Source organism: Pyrgilauda ruficollis, unplaced genomic scaffold (assembly GCF_017590135.1).
Source record: "Pyrgilauda ruficollis isolate IOZ18807 unplaced genomic scaffold, ASM1759013v1 scaffold492, whole genome shotgun sequence".
In the NCBI taxonomy this organism is placed as follows: Eukaryota; Metazoa; Chordata; class Aves; order Passeriformes; family Passeridae; genus Pyrgilauda; species Pyrgilauda ruficollis.
Window position 1 is genome coordinate 2147 of NW_024526511.1, and position 17792 is coordinate 19938.

The 17792-nt window shown below is 57.2% G+C and overlaps 3 protein-coding genes across 6 annotated transcripts; 1 reads left to right on the forward strand and 2 right to left on the reverse strand.

The window, feature by feature from the left end:
- Positions 1-17: 17 nt before the first annotated feature.
- LOC121360139 (beta-1,3-galactosyltransferase 2-like) lies at positions 18-894 on the forward strand (the record flags this gene model as incomplete). The annotated part of the gene is made up of 1 exon (XM_041479669.1): positions 18-894. A coding segment is annotated over one exon (877 nt), but the record flags the coding sequence as incomplete, so codon positions are not given.
- Positions 895-3378: 2484 nt separating this feature from the next.
- LOC121360134 (interleukin enhancer-binding factor 3-like) lies at positions 3379-5917 on the reverse strand. The gene is made up of 4 exons (XM_041479658.1): positions 5890-5917; positions 4780-5118; positions 3976-4095; positions 3379-3861 (listed from the first exon to the last, which is right to left on the reverse strand). The coding sequence occupies exons 1-4, from the start codon at positions 5915-5917 to the stop codon at positions 3731-3733; spliced, it is 618 nt and encodes a 205-aa protein (XP_041335592.1). The 3' UTR covers positions 3379-3730.
- Positions 5918-6783: 866 nt separating this feature from the next.
- On the reverse strand, positions 6784-16065 carry ILF3 (interleukin enhancer binding factor 3). Of its 4 annotated transcripts, none has more exons than XM_041479668.1 (16): positions 15914-16065; positions 15609-15835; positions 15199-15379; positions 14482-14629; positions 13041-13132; positions 12312-12407; positions 11547-11658; positions 11116-11213; positions 10615-10726; positions 10411-10521; positions 9518-9717; positions 9103-9273; positions 8773-8910; positions 8334-8510; positions 7567-7720; positions 6784-6971 (listed from the first exon to the last, which is right to left on the reverse strand). In XM_041479668.1, exons 1-16 carry the CDS (start codon positions 15914-15916, stop codon positions 6799-6801), a joined length of 2193 nt encoding a protein of 730 aa, XP_041335602.1. In that variant the 5' UTR covers positions 15917-16065; the 3' UTR covers positions 6784-6798. The 4 variants fall into 4 exon arrangements, with proteins under 4 accessions (XP_041335602.1, XP_041335601.1, XP_041335599.1 ...); XM_041479667.1 differs by having other exon boundaries at positions 7567-7723; XM_041479665.1 differs by having other exon boundaries at positions 10393-10521.
- Positions 16066-17792: the final 1727 nt, after the last annotated feature.

Sequence of the window (17792 nt, forward strand, 5' to 3'; positions counted from 1 at the left end):
ACCCCCGCGCCCCCCAGCCCCACGCCGCGCCCCGCCAACGCCACGGAGCCCCCACGGCCGCGGCGGCACCCCCTGCAGCCGCCGTACCCCTACCCCTACCGCTTCCTGCTGAACCACCCCGACAAGTGCCGGGAGCGGGCGCCGTTCCTGGTGCTGCTGGTGGTGACGTCCCCGGCCGACCTGGAGGCGCGCGACGCCGTGCGCCGCACCTGGGGCGACGAGAGCGCCGTGCCGGGGCTGTCGGTGCTGCGGCTCTTCCTGCTGGGCGTGCACCCCGTGTTCGGCGCCGAGCTGCGCCCCGTGCTGCAGGAGGAGGACGCGCTGCACGGCGATCTGCTGCAGCAGGATTTCCTGGACACCTACAACAACCTGACGCTCAAGACGCTGATGGGCTTGGAGTGGGTGAGCCGCTTCTGTCCCAACGCCAGCTACGTGATGAAGGCCGACCACGACGTCTTCCTCAACCTGGAGTACCTGGCGGGGCTGCTGCGGCCGCCCAGGACGGATTTCCTGACGGGTTACGTGTACCGCTGGACCGGGCCGCTGCGGAACCGCGCCTACAAGTGGTTCGTGCCGCGGGAGGTGTACCCCAACGACACGTACCCGCCCTACTGCGGCGGGCCCGGCTACGTGCTCTCGGGGGACCTGGCGCTGCGCGTCTTCGGGGTGGCGCAGACGCTGCCCGTCATCAACATGGAGGACGCCTTCGTGGGCATCTGCCTGCACGCGCTGGGCGTGGGCGTCACCGACCCGCCGCCCGGCGCCTTCACCATGTACCGGCTGGACTACGAGCGCTGCCGCTTCTCGCGCCTGGTCATGGTGCACCACTACGGGCCCCGGGAGCTGCTGCGGCTGTGGCCGCACTTCCGCAACGCGTCCCTCAGGTGTCCCTAGGGCGGGGACGCGCCGGGCTCCAACCGTGCCGCTGGCTGCGGGTGGCACTGGGAGCTGCTGGCTGTGACTGGGATCTGCCGGTGTCGCTGGGATCCACTGGCTGTGACTGGGATCTCCTGGTGTTGCTGGGATCCACTGACTGTGACTGGGATCTCCTGGTGTTGCTGGGATCCACTGGCTGTGACTGGGATCTCCTGGTGTTGCTGGGATCCACTGGCTGTGACTGGGATCTCCCAGTGTCACTGGGAGCCGCTGGTGGCACTGGGAGCTGCTGGCTGTATCTGGGATCTCCCGGTGTTACTGGGATCCATTGGTGTCACTGGGATCCACTGACTGTAACTGGGATCTGCCGGTGTTGCTGGGATCCACTGGTGTTACCGGGATCTCCCGGTGTCACTGGGATCCATTGGTGGCACTGGGAGCTGCTGGCTGTATCTGGGATCTCCCAGTGTCACTGGGATCCACTGACTGTAACTGGGATCTCCCGGTATCACTGGGATCCACTGATTGTAACTGGGATCTCCCAGTGTTACTGGGATCCACTGGTTGTAACTGGGATCTCCCAGTGTCACTGGGATCCACTGGCTGTAACTGGGATCCACTGACTGTAACTGGGATCTCCCGGTATCACTGGGATCCACTGATTGTAACTGGGATCTCCCGGTGTTACTGGGATTCCACTGGCTGTAACTGGGATCTCCCGGTGTTGCTGGGATTCCACTGGCTCTAACTGGGATCTCTTGATGTCACTGGGATCCACCGGTGTTACCGGGATCCACTGTCTGTAACTGGGATCCACTGACCGTAACCGGGATATCTTGGTGTCACTGGGACCCACCGGCTGTAACTGGGACCTCTCTGTGTCACTGGGATGCACTGGAGCCACTGGGATCTCTCCTGTAACTGGGATCCACTGGAGTCGCTGGGATCTCTCCTGTAACTGGGATCCACTGGAGCCACTGGGATCTCCCGGCGTCAGCCCGTGCCTGGTCCTGGCTGCGGAGCAGCCGCTGAACCTCGGGGTCCCCCCGGGCCGTTCCTGTCCCTCTGAGCCTGGAGCTGCTGCTCCATCCCTTCACCGAGCTGTTGTTTGGTTATCGAGGATCGATCAGGGCCGGGATCCGCCCGGATCTGGGATCCGCCGCGCCGCGTTAACTTATATCCAAAGTTTTTAATAAAAGGGCTGGAGCCTCGTCCGCGCCGGTGCCGGTGCCGCTGTCCCGATGGATCCGGGTCGGGAAAGGGCCCTGGCGCCGGAATGTGCCTCGCTCTGGGCAGCATTCCCGGTGTTTGCCAGGCCGTGCCCCGCTCCAGGCACCATTCCCGATGGTGCTTCCCAGGATGTGCCACATTCCAGGCATTGTTCCTGGTGTTTGAGGGGCCGTGCCCTGCTCCAGGTGCCATTCCTGGTGTTTGCCAGGTGCCATTCCCAGTGTTTCCCAGGCCGTGCCCTGCTCCAGGTGCCATTCCCAGTGTTTGAGGGGCTATGCTCTGCTCCAGGTGCCGTTCCCAGTGTTTGAGGGGCTGTGCCCTGCTCCAGGTAGCATTCCCGGTGTTTCCCAGGCCATGCCCTGCTCCAGGTGCCGTTCCCAGTGTTTGAGGGGCTGTGCCCTGCTCCAGGTAGCATTCCCGGTGTTTCCCAGGCCATGCCCTGCTCCAGGTGCCGTTCCCAGTGTTTGAGGGGCTGTGCCCTGCTCCAGGTAGCATTCCCGGTGTTTCCCAGGCCATGCCCTGCTCCAGGTGCCGTTCCCAGTGTTTGAGGGGCTGTGCCCTGCTCCAGGTAGCATTCCCGGTGTTTCCCAGGCCATGCCCTGCTCCAGGTGCCGTTCCCAGTGTTTGAGGGGCTGTGCCCTGCTCCAGGTGCCATTCCTGGTGTTTCCCAGGCCGTGCCCCGCTCCAGGCGCCGTTCCCGGCGCTTCCCAGGATGTGCCACATTCCAGGCATTGTTCCCGATGTCTGAGGGGCTGTTCCCAGTGACTGAGAGGCCGTGCCCCACTCCAGGTGCCGTTCCCGGTGTTTTCCAGGATGTGCCACATTCCAGGTGCCATTCCTGGTGTTTGAGTGCCCCACTCCAGGCATCATTCCTGGTGTTTTCCAGGGTCCGGAACCACCGGCACAAGATTCATCCAAAGGAGACACAAGGCCCCAGTTCAACCCCAGAGTGCCCCCAAGTTCAGCCCCAGTTTGGTCCCAGTTCAACCCCAGTTCAGCCCCAGTTTGGTCCCAGTTCAACCCCAGTTCAGCCCCAGTTTGGCCCCAGTTGAACCCCAGTACTCTGAACTTAAGGGGTTTAAGGGACAAAGACTTGGAATTTAGTTTTGTTTTTTTTATGAGAACCCTCCCAGTGTTGGGGTTTGGAGATGCAGAACAACGTACTGGGAGCCCGAACCATCCCAAATTTTGGGTTTATTCACCTCCTGACCCCCCTCCCTCCCAACCCCCGACGCTTTCCCCAAAAAAACTGAAACCACCAAAGCCAGAAAATACCGAAAAAAGCTCCTTTTTAACGCACTTCACAAAAGCAGAACAACGAGGGCCCGTCCCCCAGCCGGGGCCTGGGAAAAGGCTCCAGAATTGGATTGACTTCCCCGAAAAAAAAAAAAAAAACAACCAAAAAAAACAAAACAAAACAAAAACGAATAAAACCCCAAAAATAATAATAATAATCCTATTTAGACCAAGTCGTCGTGGCAACTACGACCCATTAAATAGAGGCCCAGGGGCGGCGGGCGCGGGGCGGCCGCCGGTGACGGGTCACACAGAGCAACGGGGCGGGGGGAAAAAAGGGGGATAAAACCCGGAGGATCCCGGGGGCAGCGCGGCGGGACACGGGGGTTTATCTGTACTGGTAACTCATGCTGTGCTCGTTCCTGCCGTATCCACCCTGGGACGCCTGGTAGGAGCTGGGGGGGCCGCTGTAGTTCTGGGAACCTGGGGAGTTGTAGTTGGACTGGGAGGAGTATCCACCTGCGGAGAGCGCCGGGAGGAGGAGGAGGAGGAGGAAGGAATTAGGGTGGCCGTGGAGCTGGAGCAGGGCCCCAAACCCGGCGGCGTGGGGGTGTCAATACTGACCTGCCTTACCTTGGTACGAGGAGCCCCCGCCCCCGGAGCCCCCGTAGCCCCCGTGGGAGCCCGAGTTGTAGGAGCCGCCCCCGGAGTAGTTGTTGCCGCCGCCGCCGCGGCCGCTGTTGCCGCTGTAACCTGGGAACGGGGAAAAAGTGGGGATGAGGATGTGGGCAGGGACCCCCAGCACCCTCAGGGCACTCAGTTCAACTAAGCCAAGCCCCCCTCGAGACCCTGGAATTCCAGGAGGATTTGGGTGCGAAGGGATCTTTATCTGACCCTGGCAGGGGCATTCTGAGCCTTGGATTATCCCCTAGGAATGTGCCCTGGGCTGGGCACCCACCCCCTCTGTCCCCTCTCCCTGTCAGACTCATCCCAGCTCCAGCCCCAAATCCCTTTTTTAACCCAAACTTCCCCTTATTTGCAGCTCCAGCCCAAATCTCTCATTTAACCCAAACCTCCCCTTATTCACAGCTCCAGCCCCAAATCCCTTTTTTAACCCAAACTTCCCCTTATTTGCAGCTCCAGCCCCAAATCCCTTTTAACCCAAACCTCCCCTTATTCACAGCTCCAGCCCCAAATCCCTCTTTTAACCCAAACCTCCCCGTATTTGCAGCTCCAGCTCCTGGGAGGGGCAGGAAGACCCCCCTGGAGCTCTCTCTGCCTGCCCCAGCCCAGCCCCAGCCCAGAGGGGTCACCAGGGTCCCCTCCCACTACTGCAGAGACAACCCTGAAACAACTTTGACCCAACTTTGGGATCAAACCCAACCTCAACCCTTAACTCCAAACCTCTCCCACCCACCGCTCCCCCTCTCCACTCACTGTATTTGCTCTCGTAGTTGTAGTCGGAGCCGCCGCCGGGCGAGTTGTAGGAGTTGGAGTAGGAGTAGCCACCCTGGCCGTGGCCGTAGCCTTTCTGCTTGCCCTGCCCGGGGCCGTAGCCGCCGTACTGGCCCTGCCCGTAGGGCTGCTGGCCCTGGTGGGTGCCGTAGCCGGAGCCGTACGAGGCCTTCTGGCCGCCGCCGTGCTGCTGCTTCTTGCCGCCGTGCTTGGGCGGCGCGGGGGCCGTGTAGTTCCAGCAGGATCTCCCATCTGGACTGATCCATCCCTGTGATTCCAGCAGGATCCCCCATCTGGATCCATCCTGGGCCTCCCTCAACCCTACGAAGTCCAAACAGCATCCCGGAGTGAGATGCTCTGGAGTGAGGGAGAATCCTGCTCCAGGAATGAGGAATCCACATGACTGCACCGTTTATCTTCCTGGGATTTGGGTAATTCCACCTGGGAGTTCATCTGGGTTCGATTTCATCTCTTCAAGGTCCCACAGCCGAACTCTGAGTGCTTCTTTTCCTGCCCAATTCCTGCCATTCCATGGAGAACTGGGAGCATCCAAAACGAAACTTATTTTTGAGGGAAAAAAAAGCCACCGGAATCTAAAACCCCGTGGGATCAGGAGGGATCTGCCAGCAGCAAAACGGGGCAGAATTTGGTTAAAAAGGATCCAAGGAGTGAAATTCCACGTGCTTCACTTCTACAGCTCCATGTGGAACACCCAGACTGATCCCAGGTGAATCCCAGCTCCGTCCCCAAATCCCGTGGCTGTGCTGCCAAGAGCTTCTGGAAGATTTAAATTCTGGGATCCATTAATTCTGGGATCATTTAGTGGATTCTCTTCCATGTCCCCTTTTCCACGTGAAGATTTTATTCCTCTCCCACAGAAAATTCCGGATTCACTCGGCAGAAACGAGGCTCTGGAATAAATTTATCTCCAGGGTCGGAGCAAAACTTGTCTCTGCTGGAGCAGAGTCCCCTTGGGCCATCCCAGTGGGAAAATCCTGGGGTTTGGATCCAGGAGTGGGGGGATTCAGGCAGCAGAGCTGGAAGTGGAGCTCTCCCACCTCAAGAGTCCCGGATTTTCCACCTTATCCCAACATTCCGAGCGGAATTCCAAAGCTTTCATGCTTGACACGGGATTAGCTGTGATTTTCCCCAAATCAGAGCTCAGGGACAGAAATATCCAGCAGCACGTGGTGGCTTGGGAAGGGCAGTTTTTCCACCTGGGAGAGGGGCTGGGGTGGGAGGGATCCTAAGGATTATTTCTGGATCCTCCAGGATGGGATCTGTCCCCTGGATAAAGAGTCAGGACCTCCAACAATGGTTGTTATTTTTCAAAAAAAGGGGATAATTATTATTACAAATATTTTAAGGATCCACTGAACCCCTTGGATTCACTCAGTTTAAACCCAGAGCTTCCTTTTCCTTCTTTTTTTTGGTTAAATTATGGAATTAACTCAAGGCCCTCAAAGATGGGAACCACGTTGCCACATAATCCAGCAAAGACAACTTTTAAACTCAAACCACAAGGAATAAAAGACCAAAACACTTGGAATTTGACGGGTTCTGAGACTCAAGCCAATTCCAAAATTCCCCTCAGTTCCTGATTTTGGGGATATTTCATTCTCCAGGTGATTCCAGCACTCTGAGGAAGGATTTTGCTCCAAGAGCCCATTTCCATGGCAACCACAGATTTCCCAAAGCATCCAAGACATTCCCCAATGCCTGGATATTTATCGGATCGGGATGGGAGCACAGGAACAATTCCCAGAGCCCAGCGTGGTTCAAAGGATTTGCTTCAGCACACAGGCAAATCCAAGCATTCCAACAAATCAGGAAATTTCACGTCTTTAAAAGGCTGGGCTGGACCAGATCCATGTGGAAAAATCTTCCCAACACCCAGAGGGGTCTGACCCAATCTCTGGGATTTATTAAAAGGTTTGGATTTTGTAAGAAAAAAACCTTGCTGTAAGCTAAGACAGAATTGATGAAAACGCTTTGGTTTCCTTAAAAACCAAGAACCGATAAAAAAAAAAAGCTCCTCTCCCTTGAGCCATTTTCCTGGGAAATTTTAGTCCCCATCACGATGACACCTGTTGGGATTTTGGGGGGAAAAAGGGACTTACTGTAGCCAGCAGTGGCGGAATTCCCTCCGTAGCCGTAGCTCCCGTACCCAGCCCCTGGAGAGGAAGGAAATGTTGGAATAAACAGAGATTCCAAGGGTGAAATGTCCTGAATTTGGGGGGCCATTTCCCCATGGAGGGCTCCAGGAAATCCAACCGACATGGACACAACACCAGAGGGGGATTTGTTCCCTCACAGGGATTTGGGGGGCTCTGGAACATCCAGGAGCCATGGACACAACACCAGAGGGGGATTTGTTCCCTCCAGGGATTTGGGGGGCTCTGGAACATCCAGGAGCCATGGACACAACACCAGAGGGGGATTTGTTCCCTCCAGGGATTTGGGGGGTTCTGGAACATCCAGGAGCCATGGACACAACACCAGAGGGGGATTTGTTCCCTCACAGGGATTTGGGGGGCTCTGGAACATCCAGGAGCCATGGACACAACACCAGAGGGGGATTTGTTCCCTCCAGGGATTTGGGGGGCTCTGAACATCCAGGAGCCATCACCACAACGCCAGAGTGGAGGAAGAGGGGTCATTCCCCTGCGGAGAGTTCTGGAACCTCCAGGTGCCATACCAGGGGGGAAGGATGATGCCCAGGGGTGCTAGGGGGGTCTGAGCCCCCCCAGGTGTGCTGCTGGCCCTCACCTGTGTTCATGTAGCCGCCGTGGTTGCCGCCGAAGCCGCCCCGGCCTCTCCCCCGGCCCCGGATGTTGCCGCCCCGGCCGCGGCCCCGCATGTTGGGGGGCGGGGGGGCCTCGTTGTGCATGGGCCCCCCCCCCATGCCGAAGCCCGGGTTGTGCTGCTGTGGGGACAAGGAGAAGGGGACAGAGGTGTCACTTGGAGCTGGGGTGAGGGATTTCCCAAAATCTGAAGCAGAGCCCCAGGATGAAACAAGAGCCACTGAGGTGGAACCCAAATTCAGGCACCTCCAAATCCAGAGGTTTTCTGCTGCAAAACCTGATGGGTTTTGTGCTTCCAAGCTGTTTGCTTTGCTCCCAGAAAAGGACCAAACCCCAGAGCCAATGGCTGGTGAGTTACACCCCAGAGTTAGATCCCAGGTTGTTTCCCATTCCAGACCAGTTCCCATCAGTCTTTTCCTGTTTTAGACCAGTTCTGATCCGTATTTTCTCATCTTGGCCTGGTTCCCATCAGTTTTTTCCCACTCCAGACCAGTTCCCATCAGTCTTTTCCTGTTTTAGACCAGTTCTGATCCGTATTTTCTGATCTTGGCCTGGTTCCCATCGGTCTTTTCCCACTCCAGACCAGTTCCCATCAGTCTTTTCCTGTTTTAGACCAGTTCTGATCCGTATTTTCTGATCTTGGCCTGGTTCCTATTGGTCTTTTCCCATTCCAGACCAGTTCCCACCACTCTTTTCCCATTCCAGAGCTGCGGGATTGGGGATTTCACTCACTTTGACTGGGAATTTGGGGCCACCCCTGGCTGGAACAGGGGCTCTTTTCTTCTTGTTCTGCTCGATGGCAACGGGAGCATCTGGGAACAGCTTCTCCAGCGCGGCCAGCGCCGCGTAGGCTTTGGCCACCTTCTTGTTTGAGCCAGCACCTTGGAACTTCTGCCCGTCCACCTCCACCTTGGAAAGGGATGGAACCACACATTGAAGTGGGAAAGGGCAGGAAAAGATGGCAGACCTACAGGGAATCCCAGAGCTGGAAGTGTCACAGGCTGTCCCTGCCTAATAACGAGCTTTAAAAGGTTTCTCCGAAGCCAAACCTCTTGGATTTGATGATTTAAACTCTTGGGAGGGGATGAGGTGGCTTTCCAGGCTCTTTTCCCACCCGAGGAGCTCTGGATTGGAGCTGCTGGGAAGGGCAGGAGGTGCTGTGTCCCCTCACCTCCATGACAAAGCGCTTGTCGTGGCTCCCGCCCGTCTCTGAGATCAGCTCGTACTTGAGCCCGCGTCGCTTCTCGTTCAGCTCCATCACCGGGTTCTTCCCGTGCTTTGTCAGGATTGGTCCCTGCTGCTTCACGTTCTGCAGGCACAGAAAGGCTGGCTGAGCCCCAAAACATCCATCCCCACTTCACACGGAGCTGCTCCCCAACTTTTTTGGGAAGGACACCCAAGGAGCCACTTCCGCCTCCTGCTTTCGCCAGGAGTGACCCAAAACCAGCACCAGCACAGCTGCCACGGTGCCACGTGTCCCGTGCCACGTCCCCCCACCCACCTCAGGGGTCTGATCCGAGGGGGGTGAGGCTGCTGTGGGCGTTGACACCGTTTCCACCACAGGCGGAGGAGCCACCACCACCGGCTTCGTCTCCGTCTCCTCCGCCGACTCGTCGCCCTTGCTGGAGTCCTTGCCTTCCACCCCGGTGGGCAAACCCATGTCCTGCAGCACCTGGAGGGCAGCAGGGAGGTCAGGAGCCATGCTCCAGCACCACCCACTTGGGAAAACACTCCAGGAAGCTGCTCCAGGCTTTTTATTGACTCCTCTGGTGCTCAGCATTCCCGAATCCTGCGGGCACTCAAGGGGACACTTGAGGCTGGGAGCTCCTGGTGCTGCTCCCACCCCATCCTGGAGGTTCTGCTGCTTTTCCCATTCCCATTCCCATTCCCATTCCCACTCCCATTCCCACACTCACCTTCACAGCCACGTGAAGCTTCGCCGTTTTCTTGGACGGCCCCGAGGCCTCGAAGGTGCTGCCGTCGATCTCCACGGACATGGTGAAGATGGGAGCGTGCACGGGGCCGGTCTGGGACACCAGTTTGTACTGGAGCCCTGGTTTGAGCTGGTTCAGCTTCATCAGCGCGTTCATGGCCTGTGGAGGCTCCAGCTTTTCCTCTGCACGGGGGGAAAAACAACACCGAGAGTTTGTGGGTGTTTGGCGGCTCCTTTGAAGAAGCAAAACTGATTCCAGGCCAGTATTTTCCAGTTTGGGGCCAGTTTTAATTGGTGTTTTTTAATTTCAGACCAGTCCTGATAGGTGTTTGCTAATTCCAGACCAGTTCCCATGGGTCTGTTGCCATTCCAGACCAGTTCCCACCAATCTTTTCCAATTGCAAATCAGTCCTGACCAGTCTTTTCCCACTTTAGACCAGTCCTGACCAGTCTTTTCCCATTTTACACCAGTCCTGACCAGCACTTTCTGATCTCAGACCAGTTCCAACTGGTCTTTTCTCGTTTTAGACCAGTTCCCACTGGTCTTTTCTCATCCCAGACCACTTCCCATTGACCTTTCCCAATTCCAGAGCAGTCCCCATTGATCTTTTCCAATTCCACACCACTTCTGACTGGTCTTTTCCTATTTCAGATAAGTTCCCCTCAGTCTTTTCCACCTCCCAGACAAGTCCTGACCTTTTCCTCCTTGGTTTCAATTCTGCTCAGCACAAATCTCCCACTTTTAAGTTGTTTTATCCATCCCCACACCCCTGTACCCCCTATCTACAGCCCCCCCAAGCCCCCACCCCCGCACTGTACCCCCAATTTCCACCCCATTTCCCCCCAGGCCGTACCTACCTCTCGTTAACTCAATACCTTTTTTCTGAATCTTCTTTTTCTTTTTGCTGGGAGATTTCTCCTCCCCATCCTCCTCCATCGGCCGTTTCATGGGGGTCACGGCGTACGTGGTGCTGGGCGGGATCTGAACTGCAGCAACGAGCACAAGCACTCCCTAAATCCCCTGGTTTCCACCCAAATCCTCAGGATGGGATGCGGGGCCGTCCCCCTCCCGGTACGTACCAGTATAATCGACTGGGTTCTCGTTCTTTGGTTTCTTGGGCATTTTGGAGGGCAGGGGATCCATGCCCAGGACCTTGTGGAGCTGGCCGAAGGCGGCGAGCCGCAGCGCGTGCTGGGGACAGGAGCGGGGGTCACCGGGAGCTGCCGGAGACCCCCCCTGCTCTCAGCCCCACACAGCCCCCCTGCACCGATCCATCCTCAGCGGGGCTCTCCCACTGAGTCTTTTGGGGACTTTCACCCAAAAAGGGGCGTCGGGACAATTCGCTACTCAACACCTGATTCTTTGCTCTGGGTGGCCAAACTATGGGGCCCACGCGGGTGGCCTGGTGGGGTGACCGTGGCACCGAGTGACCACAGCACCGTGCGGCCATAGTGCTGAGTGACCACGGTGCTGAGTGACCACAGTGCTGAGTGACCACAGGTCTAATCTATGGTGGCCAAGGGAGCTGGGAGCGGAGCGAGCCGGGGATTGGGAAGGGCCGGATGGAGGTCACACTATACCTGAGCACTCTGTGTGATATCTTCCCTTTGTTGTCTGTCTAGATGCCCAATAGCATCAGTGGCTTCTTTTTCACAAGGGTCATAAATACCAGAACCATCTGAAGGCAGGAAACAAGGAAGATATGCAGAGAATTATCCCGGGTCTCTACCCTAAATTCCCTGGGGCAGCTCCGAAGGCGCGGCTCGCCGGGATTTCTGTGGGATTGGCCGTGGGAATGGCACTCCCCGGGAGCCAAACTCTCTCTACGGGGCTGAGGCGGCTCCAGAGCACGGCAGGGCCGGGAATCTCCCCGTGCCCGTGGGGATGGAGGGGGGCTCCCGACCGCCGGCACCCCCCGCGCTCCTCCCGGCTCCGCTCCCGCGGGAACGCCGCGGCCGGAGCTCACCTGGCCGGAGCTCACCTGGCCGGAGCTCACCTGGCCGGAGCTCACCTGGCATGACGATGCCCGAGGCCAGGCACTCCAGCACCCGGCGCAGCGCCTCGCCCGCGCCCATGGGCCGGTTGGCCGTGCCGATGGACTTCTCACACAGCAGCTCCAGAGGCTGCAAGGGAAGGAGGGAAGTGAGGGAAGGGAGAGGGGAGAGGGAGCCCGGAGAGGGGCCTGGAAAAGGGATCCTAGAGAGGGACCTGGGAAAGGGGTCTCAGAGAGGGACCTGGGAAAGGGATCCTAGAGGGGGACTGGGAAAGGGATCCCAGAGAAGGACCTGGAAAGGGATCCCAGAGAAGGACCTGGAAAGGGATCCCAGAGAAGGACCTGGAAAAGGGATCCGAGGAAATGGACCCCTGGGAAAGGGATCCCAGAGAGGGACCTGGATAACGTGATTTGGTAGCTGAGAAAATGTTTTGATAATAATGTGATTTAATAATTGATAAAACAACTCGATAGTAAGGTGAGTTGATAACTGATAAAGCAACTCAGTAACAACCTGAGCTGATAACTGATAAAGCAATTCAGCATCAAGGCGAGCTGATAATTCATTACCAATTTGATAACAACGTGAGCTCATAATTAGCTGACAATTGATAAACCCACTCGCACACAGACATTTGATTTGTGTCTCTAAGTGCAGAGAAGCCGTCCATCCACAGAAATCCCCAACCTGGGAAAGGGGACGTGCCTGGAACCTTGGGAAAGAGCAGAGCTGCATTGGGAGAAAGACCACCAACCCCCCCGGAAGGGGAAAAGGGGAATTACCCATCCTCTGAGCGGGGCCCAGGTGGGAACGCGCGTGCACAGGTCCCGCAGCACCCGGATGACGATGACGCACGACTTCAGCCCGTTGGCCCTGGCCTGGAAGCGGAACCAAACCAGACAGGGGTTCACCGAGCGCCCGCCCGCGCCGCCGACGCTCCCTCCAGGTGCTGCTTTGCCGAGGGGAAAGCCGGAGCCTGGGCCCGCGCCCGGAGCCGCGCCGCGACAGCCGAGGCTTGGCCAAAGTCTTAGCCAAGGTCCTAACCAAGGGGTTGGCCAAGGCCTTAGCCAAGGAGTTGGCCAAGGTCTTAGCTAAGGGCTTAGCCAAGGGGTTGGCCAAGGCCTTAGCCAAGGAGTTGGCCAAGGTCTTAGCTAAGGGCTTAGCCAAGGGGTTGGCCAAGGTCTTAGCCAAGGGGTTGACCAAGGGGTCGGCCAAGGTCTTAGCTAAGGTGTTGGCTAAGGGGTTGGCCAAGGTCTTAGCTAAGGTGTTGGCCAAGGGGTTGGCCAAGGTCTTAACCAAGGTCTTGGCCAAGGGGACGTTACTCCTCACACAAAGTGGCAGCTCCGCGGCTGCTCCGCACAAAGGCTCCTAAGTCACTCCAGCGCCCACAGTCCGGCACCTCCGAGCGGCCAGCGGCCACTTGAAACTCCAACTCCAAAAAAACACTCAGCCCCTTAAAAGAGTTTACCAACGCTTCTACTTAAAGATAAATATAAGAACAAAATGCAAACCTGGAACCACTTGGCGTGGCGCAGAGACGCCAAGGCAGCAAGGCATTTCTGCCTGTCCAGAACGTCCGGGGAGTCGGTGACTGAGAGCGTTTCTAGTCGTGGATGGAATAAGAAGACAAGGCACGGTTTGACCAAGGGGCTTCTGTCGGGCCGAGGGGGATGAGGCAGCATCCTAACGGGCAGCTGAGGCTCCCAAAAAATCCTGCTGGGATGCTGGGAGCGGGAGGGAAGGGGCTGCGGCGCTGCCGCCGCGCGGCCTCGCCTGGGCACTGGGGAAGCTCAACTCCCAGGGAGGGATGGACTGGAATGTGCGCTGGGAGAAGGAGGAGGAGGAAGAGGAGCAGGAGGAGGAGGAGGAGACCGGGCATGAGGCTCGGTGGAGGGCACAGAAATAAATCCTGGATGGATGGAGAGGCGGCGGCGAGGCCGGCGATGGGGAAATTTGAGGGGGTGAAACGCCGGCTCCGCAGCGGGAGCGCAGCGGGTGGGGAGGAGGGAAGGGCGAGGCTTGGAGAGGATCCAGGGAACCCTCCGCCCGGAAGGATGGCTGCCCCGGCCCCGGCCCGCGACAGAGAACGTCCTGTTGGTCAAAGGTCCAGCGTCCCTAAAATCGACAAACTAGAAGGCTCGGAGACGAGGTCAGAGATCAACACCAGAGATCAACAATCAAGAGCACAAAGAGGTCCCGGTTTGTGCTGCAGCAAAACTGAGGAAGGGCCTGAAGTCGCCCAAAATTGCTCGAGATCAGGGTTTTAGATAAGGCTAGTGCGGAGCGGGGGAACCGCCGGCCCTACGGAGCCCATCGGAATTGGAGCAGACAACCAGCAGCTGCTGGAATTCTGATTCCAAAGGGAATTTGGAGAAGCTAACTTTATCCAAAACTCTGCATCGCTTTCCGGAATTCTGAACCTGAGGTGCTGCAAGAGCCACGGGAGGAGCCCCGAGCACCCGGTGTTCTGCTGCAACACACACCGGGGGAACATCCCGGAACATCCCGGTTCATGGACATGCAACTCCTCGGACAAGAAGCCTTCAAGAGGGTTTTTTTTTTTTTTTTGGGTTTCTTAAACAAATCTGGTTTCTATTTTCATGTCACTGCACTGACATGGCCGGGGGACAAACCACGAGTAATACAACGAGATGATGAATTAGTGAACTAAAGGCCCAAGTGGAACCAAAAGAAAAAAATAAAATAGTAATACTTTAAAAAACAAAACAAAAAAAAAACCAAAAAACCAAAATAGAGCAAAATCCCGTGTGAAAGGTGCTCCTCAGCTTCGGAAGCTCGGTCCGGGTAAACCACAACCGGGATCTCAGCGAGGTTGGCAGTGAAGGAATTTGGATAGGATTTGGCCAGGAAGAGCTGCCACGGCTCCGGCTGAAGCTGAAGAGCACTTTCCCGGTCGTTAGCCGCGGGATGCCGGGCGCCGGCCGGCCGTACCTCCGGCCAGCTGCTTCTCCAGCTCCTCCCTGACCACGGGCGACGTCAGGTGGATGGTCAGGGTCAGCGGGGGCTCCTTGGTGTTCTTGATGATGATGGCGGCGTCTCCCACAGACTGGATGATCTCGTACTTGTCCTCGGTGATCGCCTGCAACGTTGGGGTGGAGATGGCTTGGAGTGAGATGGGTTTTAAAGTCCCTTCCAACCCAAACCGTTCCATGATTCCGTAATCCCGGAGCCCCTCTGCTGTGGGAATGTTCTCCTGGAGCAGGGAAGGCTCTGGGGAGACTTTGAGCCTCTTCCAGTGCCTAAAGGGGCTCCAGGAGAGCTGGAGAGGGACTTGGCACAAGGCATGGAGGGACAGGACAAGAGAGAATGGCTTCACCCTGGAAAAGGGGGGATTTAGATGGATTTTGGGAAGGAATTCCTGCCTGTGGTGGCAGGAAGGGGCTGGGACAGAATTCCCAGAGAAGCTGTGACTGCCCCTGGATCCCTGGAAGTGCCCAAGGCCAGGCTGGACAGGGTTTGGGGCCTGTGGAAGGTGTCATTGTCCATGAAGAGGATGAGCTCAAAGATCCCTTCCAACCCCAACCATTCCACAATTAACAAGTTCATTTAGCAATCCCAAAGAATGCCACCGCGCGCCTCTGGAAATGGCTCTTCCAACACGGGGACCAGAACCATCCCAAAGGGAATTTCCCTGTGGGCTCCACTCACCGCCAGCTGCACCCCCAGATTATCGGCGACTTTCTCCAGGAGCTTGGCTGTGGGCTTGTCTTTGCACAGCAGGACCAGCTCCAGGTCCAGGTCCCCCTTCAGCAGGAGGCCTTTGGCCACGAGCCCCACGCGCATCACCCCCCGCAGGGTCCTCGTCAGCTGCTCCGTGGCTTTCTGATCCCTGGAAAAAACACCAGAGAGGGTCACGATGGCGGAATTCACAGCCCGGTGATGCCTCACCCAACCGGAGGGATGGATCCACGAGGATCCGCCCGGAGCACTCGCCTCAACCCTGCCTTGGTTAATCCTCAAATCCCCAACCAGGGAAGACATCTATTCCACCAGCACGAGCGGGTTTTTAGGGAGCTAAGCGCATTTTAGGGATCTAAAGCAGGACGGTCCCTGCTCACCCTCCTTCCTTGCTCTCCTCCTCGGCCGCCGTCTCCATGGACTCCGTCTCTGGCTGCTCCCCACTGACTTTCTCCTGCTCGTCGATCCAGTCGGAGACGGCTTTGAGCGCTCGCTCCGTGTGGGACACCATGTTCTGCACGGCCTCCAGCTCCTCCTGCGTGGGGTACACGGCCGAGTGCTTGGCCATCACGTGCCGGTCGTCGTTCACAAAGATCCGCATCGGGCGCTGCCAGGGCGGGAATATTTAGGAATATTTAGGGAGCGCCGGGACACGGATATTCACCCCCATGCACCAGTCCCTCACCATTTTTGTTTTCTGCTGCCTGCCTGAACGTTTCAGAGGCGTTTATTTGGATTTTTCCGGCGGGCAAAGTGTCGCAGCACCGCGGCGTTCTGGGATCTGAAAGCGACAGAGAGCGGGTGAGCCGGGGCAGCCGGAGCAGCCAGAGCCTGGGGCACACGCTGGAGCTGGAAGCAGGAACAGCAATTAGACAGATCCCAACTCGTTAGCCAATGCCCAGCTTTCTCCTCCCGAGGATTTATATCCCCGAGACTTGCAGACTGACAATGGAGGACCACAGAGCATCTAATCCTTATTCCTGTTTATTCCCAAGAGGTTTTCCCATGAAATGGGACTTTTCCAAAGCTCCTGCTCCCGTCTCCAAAGCAGACAGAACTCCCCTCTCCACACTGGAGCAGCTGCCCTGGGAAATCCAGGTGGGAACCCAGCGCTCAGAAGTCCTGGAATTCAACAGATTCAGCCCAAGTGACACCAAATTCCTCCCTTTTTGTGGCAACCGCCCCCAGCTGGGGCAGCAGAGCCTTTTGTTCCAATTCGTTTTTGTTCCAATTTCTTCCAAGCTCACCCAGAGCTGGGGCTCACAATTTTAGGACAAAAACCAGGAAAACTCATTCCCTTGAGCCTCTGTACGGACACACAATTCCATCCAAGGAAACCCCTCCGATTCCAATCCTGCCAGTTCATTCACAGGATGACTTAATAGCGCCATAAATCTGCATTTAATTGTAATTAAGCCCCGACCGGAGCTGGCTGAGCAGGGAGAATCATTCCCAAGGAGCCACATGGCATCTCCCGGTGCCTTCTGCTCTGGGCTGGGTCCTGTTATTTTCCTTAAAATTCCCTCAGTTTCCTTCAGGCTAGATAAGGAAAGGGTTGAAATCCCACCCAGTTGTTCCTACAGTCAAAATCACAACAACCAGAGAGCTTTGTTCCCATTATCCCTCTTCTGGGATTTTTGGAGGGAGAAATCTGGGAGCTGATACTGCAGCACCACCAGACCCGTGTCTCTTGAGGAGAAGAACCACAGATTCAGTTAAACCAGGAGCCCAATCATGACAAAAACAATCCCTGCCCCTGGAAACGGGACAAACTCTGGAATATCACCTGGTTTTGGCCTCGTCCCCACCTCCGCTCCCACCCCCAGAAGGAATTCACCAAACTTCCCACGCTCCCAAGGGAAGGAGTGACTCTCCCGAGGAGGACAGAGGGAAAAACAACCAAAGGACATAAAAGGCTGGAATTTCTGCCCTAAACGTGGGAAAGCGTGTCACAGGCGAAGCCACGCTTGGGCTCAAGGCCGTGTTTTAAGAAAGAATTGGTGGCTTTTATCTGAGTTTTGACACCTGCCCGGGATGGATGAGGAGCCAGAACACCACGGCCCTCACGGGGAGCAGCCCAGGAACCCCGGGAGCGCGGATCCCAGCGGGAATCCCGGAGCCAGGGGGGCACAAAGCCCTCAGTCCCCGCCGCGCCGGGAAGGGGGTGCTGGATTTCTGTTCCTCTAAACCCTCCAGAAACGGAGCGGCCACGGATAACGGGGCTGGAGCAGCGGGAACCGTGAGGGAGCAGGGACAGGGGCCGCGAAAAGCTGAGGAAAGGAGAATCCTGGTTCTGAACAGGGAAAAGGGCTAAAATCCCCCCCGAAGGGGATGATCCCACTGCAATTCCCAGGCTGGGATGAGGTGGGATGGGGAGGGAAGAGGGGCTTTAAGCCCCTCCAAGGGGGTGATCCCACCTCCTCCATGATGCCCCCCCAGAACATCCCACCCAAGGGCTGCTGAGGGGGTCGGGAAAAGACCGGCCCCCCTCAGACCCCCCCCCATCCCCGTCCCCACTCCAGTGCAGGGCCGCGGGGCGGAACCGAGGAGGGGGCGCGGGGCCC